This window comes from Podarcis bocagei (assembly GCF_964188305.1).
Source record: "Podarcis bocagei genome assembly, chromosome: 3".
NCBI lineage: Eukaryota > Metazoa > Chordata > Lepidosauria > Squamata > Lacertidae > Podarcis > Podarcis bocagei.
Genome location: NC_138127.1, coordinates 3,108,920 through 3,120,418, shown reverse-complemented (window position 1 = coordinate 3,120,418; position 11,499 = coordinate 3,108,920). Strand labels below are relative to the sequence as shown.

General features: G+C 45.6%; 1 protein-coding gene across 1 annotated transcript; it reads left to right on the top strand.

Moving 5' to 3' along the window:
- The first annotated feature begins 3,597 nt into the window (after window positions 1–3,597).
- On the top strand, window positions 3,598–11,280 carry LOC308584424 (cytosolic 5'-nucleotidase 1B-like). Its single transcript, XM_081189212.1, has 6 exons — window positions 3,598–4,129; window positions 4,700–4,867; window positions 6,622–6,751; window positions 7,985–8,107; window positions 8,772–8,956; window positions 10,097–11,280. Exons 1-6 carry the CDS (start codon window positions 3,980–3,982, stop codon window positions 10,457–10,459), a joined length of 1,119 nt encoding a protein of 372 aa, XP_081045338.1. The 5' UTR covers window positions 3,598–3,979; the 3' UTR covers window positions 10,460–11,280.
- Window positions 11,281–11,499: the final 219 nt, after the last annotated feature.

The following is an 11,499-nucleotide window of genomic DNA, read 5'->3' as shown; positions in this document are numbered from 1 at the left end:
TCAGTTCTCGCAGATGCCTCATTGGGGCAAGATCTACCAGGATGAGTTGTTGTGCTCACTAGTCCTCAGCTGTTTTGTTTCTTTGAATTGTAGGCTCCAGTGTGGGAATGTTCAGGGATGCAGGAGAGGATACAGTGGTACCTCGGGTTACATACACTTCAGGTTACATACGCTTCAGGTTACAGACTCCGCCAACCCAGAAATAGTACCTAGGGTTAAGAACTTTGTTTCGTGATGAGAACAGAAATCATGCAGCGGCAGCACAGCGGGAGCAGAAGGCCCCATTAGCTAAAGTGGTGCTTCAGGTTAAGAACAGTTTCAGGTTAAGAACAGATCTCCAGAACGAATTAAGTTCTTAACCCAAGGTACCACTGTATATTGTTTGATTATATCCTTTCCAACTTGTGTTAACGAGTTCTACAATTTAGCAGAGTAACATTCCCCTTTTTAAACTTGCACAGCGGATGTGTTTGCTCAGGCATGCTAAAGCCTCTATAATAAGTTTCATTGATAATTTCCCCTTTAGTCATTCATAAAAAGATAGACATGACACAGTTTTATAAAAGTATCAAAAGAGTTTACTCACTCACATTCTGTTCACAAATGGATCCCAGAAGGCAGACTTAAGTTAGAAAAGTAATATACCTGAAAACTATCCCATAAGGAGATAGTCCCTTTGTCCTCTCTTGGCTGGAAGCATCTTAGGCTAAGCAGATGTTGCTTCTTCAACAAATGTGGTCAGAGAGAGACGGCTGACCAGTCCTGCTCTATTGTTACCTGGGCAGGTGAGGTCACACCCACCTCTAGTCACATGCAGAGGAAGTCTGTCCCAGCCTATGAGAAACAGGAAGTTCCAACTAGCTGGTCCAGACATCCCCCCTTATATCCACTCTAGGGATGTTGTACTTGACTGTTCTTGTGTTTCACATCCCACATCCGGCTTCCGCCCAACTTTGGGGGGACCCATTGCACATGTGACAACATGCACACGGCACACATGTGTGACGTCACAAGCTGGGAGGAGGCCGTGAGGCCCATTACAGCCACAGGGACGCCTGATGAGGCCTGCCGCAGCCATGGGTGTGCCACGTCACACCTACATGGATACTAAAGTTTGCAAGTGACAAAACACCGTGGTTTAAATGTTCAGGAACATTATATCCCTGCAACAAATATGTAGGGAGGACGTGTAGACTGCAATAAATCAACAGCAACTGTGGCCTCATTGCACTAATTATCTGGAAAGGCCTGTGCAGTGAATAAAAGGCTGCATACAACTAAAACGGTGGGTTGATTTATCAAATCAGTTATTGTGGCCAGCCTGAAATCACTAACTGCATTAAGACTGAGAATAATGAGGGGAAATGAACCACTCTTGTAATCAGAGAAGGTAGCTGGATTGGAGAGAATACATCACGTTAAAAACACTCAGGAAATGCCCCTCTCCTGCTCATGAATTAGTCTGAAAAGGTTTGAAAGGCCAACATAAAAAATAAATCTTAATTTTCCACCACAGATGGTGGTACTAATCTTGCAGAAATCCTGCCCCAGTTTGAAAAAGACTGTGTGCTAAGACTATCAACAGAGAATAAAATGAATAGAAAGTATAAAAGCATTAAAGTGAGTGCAACACACTTTTCAAAAACCTACAGGACAATCCCTAAGCACATTTGCTTGGAAGTAAGTCCCACTGAATTCAATGGGACCTACCATATAGTAAGTCTGCACACGATTACAGCATATATCATGACATTTCTCTGGCTATGCTCAGAATGGATGTGTCAGCATTGAAACTCAAACATGGGTATGATTTTTTGGAAGCTCAAAATGCAAATTCATAATTTATGAGGGAAGAGATTTTGCCACTTACACACTGGTGCTCACTAGAGTTAATTTCTTAGAAGCATAGGAAGTCTCCACTTCCATCGTCCAGTTTGGACACAGAGGTCCAGCTCCGAGGGCCTTCTGGCAGTTCTCTCGCTGCGAGAAGCCAAGTTACAGGGAACCAGGCAGAGGGCCTTCTTGGTAGTGGCGCCATCCCCGTGGAACGCCCTCTCAACAGATGTCAAACAGATAAACAACTATTTGACTTTTAGAAGACATCTGGAGGCAGCCCTGTTCAGGAAAGTTTTTGATGGCAGCATATAAATAACAAAATGATGGTGACATACCATTGTAAACATACTGTAGGCTTGTGCAAAGGAGCTGCAGCCATTCAGGGCTTACTGACAAATGCAGTTTCTACAAAGATTTGTCACGACTTCACATTTCATGACGTGTGCACAGCATACATGTAAAAGTATGGATCAATTCTTAGGTCCAGTCAAAGGTTTCTTCTTTGAGTAAAGGTAAAGGGACCCCTGACCATTAGGTCCAGTCACGGACGACTCTGGGGATGCGACGCTCATCTCACTTTACTGGCCGAGGGAGCCTGCCAGGTCATGTGGCCAGCATGACTTAGCCGCTTCTGGAGAACCAGAGCAGCGCATGGAAACACCGTGTCCCTCTTCTTCTTTGAGTACTAACAGTCAAATTCACGACTCAGATAAGCCTCTTTATTGATCATTAGCAAAAAATCCCATAATTATGCATGGCAGGAGGACTTGCATTCTGCAAGGTTTTGCTGTGGGGATGGTTAGTATGGAATGTGGATGGGTGTAGGCAGGGGATGAGTGAATGAAAGAATGAATATGAGTATTAATGGACTATGCAGAATTGGACAAAATGACAGGAAGGATTTGAAACCTGCGGGACCAGAGATTTACGGAAGATTGGAAGAAGTATATGAATTATTTGAAGAGCAACTGTAATCAACAAATTACGCTAGTAGGACTACAAGAAGTTTTGTAAGGAGAAATATACATAGTGTTACAAAGTAGAAAAAGATAGAGATATTGGTTATGAGTTTGAAATGTAATAGGGAAGATAAGAAATGCATACTGAGAGATTAGACTGGAAAATTTTCAGACAGGATTGATGGAAGTCAAAAATTTGAATAAGATGTAAAAGTATGTTTAATTACTGCTGAAAATTATATGTTTTTAAAAAACTAATAAAAATATATTAAAAAAGAATGAAGATGAGTGACAAGAGATTCCAATGAAAAGTCAGGAAGAACTTTCTGACAGTAAGAGCTGTTCGGCAGTGGAACGGTCTCCCTCGGGAAGTGGTGGACTCTCCTTCCTTGGAAGTTTTTAAGCAGAGGTTGGATGGCCATCTGTCATGGATGCTTTGGATGAGTTTTTTGCACTTCATGGGGTTGGACTAGATGGCCCTTGGGGAACCCCTTCCAACCCAACAATTCTACAATTCTAATATTGTCCCTCCCTCCCAGCAGATGTCACTTTGTCATTTTTAAAAGACACCCAAAGGCAGCCCTGTGTACAGGGAAGTTTTTAGTAGTGTGATGTTGCATTGTGTTTTTACTATTTATTTATTTATTTATTTTTGTTGGGAGAAGGCCAGAGTGGCATATAAGCAATAAATTATTATTATATCATTATTGTTACTGTGCGTGTGCGTGATCTCCAGCCGGATCCTATTCGTGGGATGCGAGTCCCCCTTAACACAACCCTGCGGAGTTAAGCGCGCCTAAACGTCCACTGCAACCCAGGAAAGGCGCGCGTATTTGCGCGCACGATCGCCGCCCGACTGGTTCGACGGCGCTTCCTCCTCTCGCCTGAGCGAAAAGGCACCGGCGCTCCGAGGCGCAGCCCGGCTTCCTCCTCCCGTCTTCCCCGCCCTGTGCCTGGGGGCAAAGGGTGTGGCGGAGAGAGGCGCGGACGGGCGTGCCGAGAAGACGGAAAACGACGGGGCCCGAGGCAGGGCTGGGCATGCCCTTTCTTCCCCCCTCGAGCCGGAGCAGTTGCCGGGGCGTCCGAGGGGTGCCTGGCGCTCTGCGAAGCTTCCCTCCCCTTGCGGGTGCCCTTTCGGCCGGCTGCGCGCCGTCCAGCCCCAGCCGGCGACTCCAGGCCGGAGGATGAGCGGCTGCAACCCGGACAAAGAGGAAGAGCAGCGCGGCTGCAAAATGGAGCTGCTCTCCGAGGAGGAAGTGGCCGTCGCCGAGCAAGACTGGGAAGCGGCTAAGGCTGCCTACGAAAGCCTCGCCTCCACTAAGAGACCCCGGCCCGTGAGTTGAAAGAAAAAAAAAGTGCAGTGCAAGGCCACGGGGTTTGTTGTTGGTTTTTTTACTCGGGAGTAAGAGATCCCGCCCTCTGGGGTCCAAGGAAGCGCGCAAAGGGCAACAGCAGCTGCAATTTGCTTCCTAGGAGAGGCTGCGTAATGGCGCAAGCGAGTCCTTCCTTCCCCTAAGCCCTGAATTCCTGTCCCTTTCTTCATTGTTCCGCGGCTCCTCGCCCCAAGTGGTTACACGCCCCTCGCTGGTTTTCTCTGTAAAACAATTCAGACTGGCCTCCATCTCTCTTTCTCATGCGCCCCCCGTACCCTTCCTGCGCTCCCCCTCTCTCACACACATACGCACACACCATGGGCGTAGCCGGGGGCGGGCAGGGAAGAGCTGCCCCCCTAAATCAAGTAAATATATAAAAATAACTAACGGAGGTTCTGCCTCCCCACTTAAAGCCTGCCCCCCTCCTAACATAAATCCTAGCTGCATCCATGGCACACACACTCTCTTCCCCCATAAGGCTGTCTCCTCAATAATGTTATCATAATTCTTTCCCCTCCCGCACCCCTGCAGCCCAAACCCCAGAACGCCATCACCATCGCTGTTTCCTCAAGGGCGCTCTTTGATATGGTGGAAGAGAGGAAAATCTACGAAGAGCAAGGCGTGGAAAAATATGTGGAGTACCAGCAGGCGAACGAGAACGTCACCCTGAAGCCCGGCCCAGCTTTTGCCTTGGTGAAGGTAAAACAGATTCCTCCCAAGCAGTCCAGTTCCGTAGGGGCTATATATATATACATATACATATACACACATTATCATTCTCTGCATCCCAGAGCTGCAATTCTCCCTCCCCGCCACTCTGCCCAAAAGCAATAATCTGGCTGCATGTTACATAATCCTGCTGCCAGATAAACACACAGACTTTCAGAGTTAGAGGAAATATTAAAGATGGCCTCCTGCTTTCTCTGGTGGTGGTTCCTTGAAAACACACACACAAAAATGATGCTTGGGGGTTCCAGGCCACTTTTTACTGAGGGGCTGGGAGTGCTAAATGAGCTCACCAAAAACCGAGAGTGAAACTTGAGGGAGACAATTGATTCCCATTGTGCCTCGTAATCCTAAGAGAGACCAAGTGAAAAGTAGAGACGATCCAGTTCATTCTGTTGAGACTGGGATAAAGATCTGTGTTTTCAAAGTAGCTTAGCGCACAATGGGCTAAAGCAACATGGAAGATTTGGAGCTCTGCTAGAGCATCGGCTCTGCATGTATCCAACGTCTGTCTCCAGCCTCTCAGCAGAGCTGGAAATGTCTCCCATCTGAAACACCTAAGAGCTGCTGCATGGCCCGTGTAGACACTATGCAGCTAGAGGGATAGATGGTATCACACCATTATCAGGCAACTTCCTATATTCAGAGACCCTACCTGCCCACAGACTGTCCTGCCAGAGTGGTGCATGCTCTGGTTATCTCCCACTTGGTCTACCGCAATGCGCTCTATGTGGGGCTACCTTTGAAGGTGACCCGGAAACTACAACTAATCCAGAATGCGGCAGATAGACTGGTGACTGGGAGCAGCCGTTAAGACCATATAACACCGGTCCTGAAAGACCTACATTGACTCCCAGTACGTTTCCAAGCACCATTCAAAGTGTTGGTGCTGACCTTGAAAGCCCTAAACGACCTCGGCCCAATATACCTGAAGGAGCATCTCCATCCCCATCGTTCAGTCCGGACACTGAGGTCCAACTCCAAGGGCCTTCTGGTGGTTCCCTCACTGAAAGGAGTGAGGTTACAGGGAACCTTCTTGGTAGTGGCGCCAACCCTGTAGAATGCCCTCCCAGCAGATGTCAAGGAGATGGGTAACTATGTAACCTTTAGAAGACATCTGAAGGCAGCCCTGTATCGGGAAGCTTTTTAAGATTTAATGTTTTATCGCTTTATTATTATTATTCTATTGGAAGCCACCCAGAATGGCTGGAAAAACCCAGCCAGATGGGTAATAAATTATCATCATCATTATTCCTAACTCTTTTGAAAGCAAGACCGGCAGCATTTTCTGCAGTGTGTAAACACTTCCATTTTCTTTGCTTTCATTTTCATATGCAGCGGTGTCTACTACATTCTGCTCAGTAATTGGAAAGGATTTCCTTTCTCTTCCCCCCCCACCCACCCCTGAAAAAAATGGATGCCAAGCTGAACAGCCTTGGGTAACCTTACAATACAGCTAACCTTACAATCAATCGATAATTGTAGGTGCCCAAATTGAAAACTGCAAAACGCACTTTCTCCATAACTGTTAGAAGGTGGGGTTTGGGTTTGTTCCTTTTGCACCAAAATTTAGCAGGCCTGCTTATTAATAGAGCACATTATGGAAGTTCAGCTGGCAAGTGCATTCGTTTTCTAGATGGCTTTCCACATGTCCTGGTCAGAAGATCTGATGAAAACAGCTAAAACTGAGCTAACGCATGAACTCCTCTATGTTTGCCCATTCACAGGCAGTTGAGCTGGTGAACGCCCGACTCCGTGAGCTGTATCCAGACGATGAAGAGCTGTTTGATATTGTGCTTATGACTAATAACCATGCTCAAGTTGGGGTGAGACTTATCAACAGCATTAACCATTACGGTGAGTCTGGAGGTCTGAGTTCCTGCCCATCTGACTGTGCTGCTACTCTTGTCATGTGTCTCACTGTTGTGCCTCCTCAGCACAACTCAAGAGAAGGCTGGGTTTCCTCCTGCACATCTGTGCAGAATCCTGTGGGATTTCTGGAACCCAACAGAGGCTAGGGTAGCCCTAGATTCAAGATATATTTGAAAGAATTACTTGAGTTATGCCTGGCAAGATTTACTTGCCAGATATAAGAAGCTGTCATAACTGGCTCCAAATGTCCCACAGATTAATGTTGTTGGACATCTGGCAACCTGGCTGAAAAGCAACATGGTTTCCACATCTTCTCCCTCCTCTCCAAGATGATTTGGTCCTTTCCCATCTTGTCGCATCTGCTGTGTCCCTACCCCTGGCCTTGAAAAATGGGCTGGATTTGGGGAGCGATGCAACTGAAAGCTGTGAAGGAAGGACTGCAAAGTCAGAGGAGGAGCACAGAGGCCATGGATGGAATTGAAAATGGCAAGGAGGAATTGAGCGACATAAAAATCACAATGGTGGGGCTGCAGAGTTGGGACGAACTAACTAGGGCTGGGTTGGGGGACCTGTGGCCCTTCCAGATGTTGGTGGAATACAAGTCCCACCAACCCTGGCTATGATTGCTGGGGCCAGTCCCTGCACTGGGGTGGCCGGGTAATTGGATTTTGACTGGCCTTTCTGAGGGTTTTGTGTGCAGCATCTGATTTTCACTTACATGTGACTTTCACTAATCCAAAGTTTAGGGGATGGTGGAATAGATCTGGCTAAGGAACATGGTAGGGTACCACAATCCCTGCCTGACCACCATAACGATGTAGCCGTCTGTTCCCAAATTTATTGTTTGGGGTAGAAGCTAAATGTATTCAAATGTCCTCCGTGGCTGAGACCAAATCAAATACTTGCCCCGTGTAATTATTAAATTGTAAATAACTGTATGTAGCAGGTTGCAACCAAATTCCAGGAGGCCAAGTCCATAACTGTGATGCTGCTCTCCCGTATGATGGTGTGGCAGATGTCTTTCAGATTCTCATGTAGAGACCATGAGAAATTAACATCAGATTGGAAGCATCTCTCACCTCTCCCATTTAAACCAGCTCCCTACATGCCTCCCAAAGGAGAACACAGCTGCCCACGTGATCACATTGCAAGAAAACCTGTGTGTCTTGTGCATCAAATGATTCTTAAAAATAAAATAAAAATTCTTATCCATTCCAGGCCTGCTAATTGAAAGGTTCTGCATGACTGGAGGGAAGTCTCCCATCGGGTACCTAAAAGCGTACCTTACAAATCTGTACCTTTCTGCTGACTCTGAAAAAGTTCAAGAAGCCATAGAAGAAGGTGTGGACAAGTTCTTTGCTTGCTTCAATCATACACTAGCCCAAGGGTCACCAGCCTTTTTGGACCAGCGGGAACATCCTGAGTTTTGAGCCCCAGGACATGCAGCGTGGTAGAACCCAGTTGCCTTACACTTAGTACAGATTTCAAGTATATCAGTACAAGAATGTGCTTCTGGGCTGTCATCCAAAGTATTCTACAGACGTCTGTAGAAATGAAGAAATATAATAGTAAGATGGACCTTTTATTGAACCAATGCCATTGGGTTTAAGAAAATGGAGGTTTTTCAGTTACATATGAGTCCTAATTATAAATGATGAAAGTATGGCCTCCTAGTGAGCAAACTCAGTTGACATAAAAATGAATGCAGTCTGAATTTGTGTCCAGCCTGGGACTTGCTCCTAAGCAATTGTGCAAACGGTGATTGCAGCCTTGCAGCACAATTGGATGCATTTTTGCATTCAGTGGGGGTTATTTCCTAGTGTGTTTAGGACTGCAGCCTTAGTTACTCTAGAAAGGCAGTGGTTTAGCCAGAAAATGTTTACTGCATCAAGCACACAAACCCCTATGCTTACCACCAAGGTGTGATCCTTTATTATGCTCTTATAACAATGGCCTTTAACTTACATGAGATACAGACCTAACGACTTCTGAAATATTTCCGCAGGAATTGCTGCAGCCACATTGTTCACTGGGAATAAAAACGTCCCTTACGATGACAAGCAACTCCGAGTAGCCTTTGATGGAGACGCCGTTCTGTTTTCTGACGAGTCTGAAATAATTGTGAAAGAACATGGCCTGGATAGGTTTTTTGAGCATGAGCAACTAAATGAGAACAAGCCTCTGGCACAGGTATGGTGGTCAACGTTTGCTATAATTTTACCCCTTAAGTTATTGGAAGCCTTAACAAGCGTTGGAAAGATCTGTGGAAGAATCTTAGATCAGAAACAGATTCTGTTTTAAAAGAATAACAATAAATCTTTAACGTCCTGTCCTGATAAGGTTGGTTACCCTGGTAAGGTAAAGGTAAAGGGACCCCTGACTATTAGGTCCAGTTGTGGCCGACTCTGGGGTTGCAGCGCTCATCTCGCTTTATTGGCCGAGGGAGCCGGCGTACAGCTTCCAGGTCATGTGGCCAGCATGACTAAGCCGCTTCTGGCGAACCAGAGCAGCGCACAGAAACACTGTTTATCTTCCCGCCGGAGCGGTACCTATTTATCTACTTGCACTTTGACATGCTTTCGAACTGCTAGGTTGGCAGGAGCAGGGACCGAGCAACGGGAGCTCACTCCGTCGCGGGGATTCGAACCGCCGACCTTCTGATCAGCAAGTCCTGGGCTCAGTGGTTTAACCCACAGCGCCACCTGCGTCCCGGGTACCCTGGTAGAACCATCCAAATGTTTAGTCTCCAAAAGAAAGACAAGGATGGAAGCCAACATTCTCTTATGTTTAATGGAAACTGCAGCTGGTAGTTTAAACCTACTGCTTCTTGCCCCCAGGTCCAGGGTTTCCCAAACTTCAGTCTCCAGCTGTTTTTGGGCTACAGTTTCCATCATCCCTCACCAGTGGTCCTGCTAGCTAGGGATGGTGCGAGTTTTAGTCCACAAACAGCAGGAGACCCAAGTTTGGGAAACCTTGGTTTAGTCAATGCTGAACTAGATGACTGACATTGAGTGCCCTTTTAAAAAGTTGCGGGGGGTATTGGTTTGTTTTTGTTTTCATTTTGATTATGTATTTTGTGTTTTATATTGCGATTTTATGTTGTACGCCTGGAGACCTGAGGGTATAGGGCGGTATACAAATACTAATACTAATAATAATAATAATAATATATGGTACAGTGATCAAACTTAGCCTAAAGCAATGTCCTGCGCACCTTTTCTCTAGCTAAAACTTTTATTCGTCCTTTACACTTTTTACAACCCTCATAGTTCTCTTCTGAATCACCGGCCTCCATATGGTAAATGTGTTTCTGATATTTTGTGCCTTTAGGGTCCTTTGAAAGGTTTCCTGGAAGACCTTGGACGACTCCAGAAGAAGTTCTACGCGAAGAACGAACGACTAGATTCGCCAATCAGAACGTATCTGGTGACTGCCAGAAGCGCCGCCAGTTCTGGGGCCCGAGTGTTGAAGACTCTCCGCAGCTGGGGCGTGCAGATTGATGAAGCCCTCTTCCTCGCAGGGGCACCTAAGGGACCAGTCCTGGCAAAAATCAGACCTCATATTTTCTTTGATGATCAGATGTTTCACATAGAGGGAGCACGGCAGCTGGGTACGATTGCTGCGCACGTGCCATATGGCATTGGGCAGAAGTACCACAAGTCCAAGCTGAAAGACAGCCCTGCCAAAAATTAAGTTGCTTTTTCAGCCTAGCCTTGAATGTGCTGTTGAGTCTGAAATTTCCATTCTTGGACTTTTATCAAGGTTTATATTTAAGTGTGACCTCCAGTTTCCTGATCTATTTTTAGAGGAGATATATATATTTTACTATAAATATATATTTTGGGAGAAGTTGAAATACTTGCATATACACTCCTAAACAGATTGGGTTTTAGTCAACCTTTCTAACTTGGGCTCTTTGGCTATTGGGAAATATTAGCATTGTAATACTTAAATCGTTCCCTCTGCTCCCTCTGCTCTACAGAACCATGAATGTAGCAGAAGACCATGCGTTCGTTGCTGTGTCTTGACGAGTGCCTAGTGCACACTTTGCACACAAGCTATGGAAATACGGGATTTTGTATGTGTTACTGCTTTATTAGACAGTCTGTTGCCCTGTGTGCACACCAGCTAGACTGCAGGATCCAAGTCAGTGCAATGCAATCAAAATGCAATCAATAGTTTCCATTGATTGGAATGCGATGCAAATAGCACTCCTTTCATTTAGTGATTCTGAATACAGGCCCAGTGCATTATCTAGAACTTGAGCTGTGCTGCATTATTATGCACACAGACACCTGCTACCACAAACACCAAAGTGGCGGTATATGTAACTGTTAATGGCAGTCAGTAGACCGGACCCTGCCTTCTATCTAGTGCGTCCCATGGTTTATGCTGTGTGAAAGTGGTATAAACCAATTAGTAAATGTCTTGTGATTTATAGGGATACACATGTACCCTCTTCTTTTTTAAAGCTACTTGTCTGGTTTAATAAAAAGCGGCTTTTAGAGACTTAATCAGCATTTTTCTATTTATTCAAGAGTCTTTTAAAGGCATATTCATGAACAGTTGTCCCATAGAAGTAAACTATATATTCTTGCTTTAAGTTGCACTATTGAAATGAATGCAGCAATCATTCCATCCCTGCATAGATACGGTATTTCTAGGCTAATATTTCTAAACATTTTTAAATGTATCTTGCATAACCACTGCAATTAGATTGCCATGTTTCATTC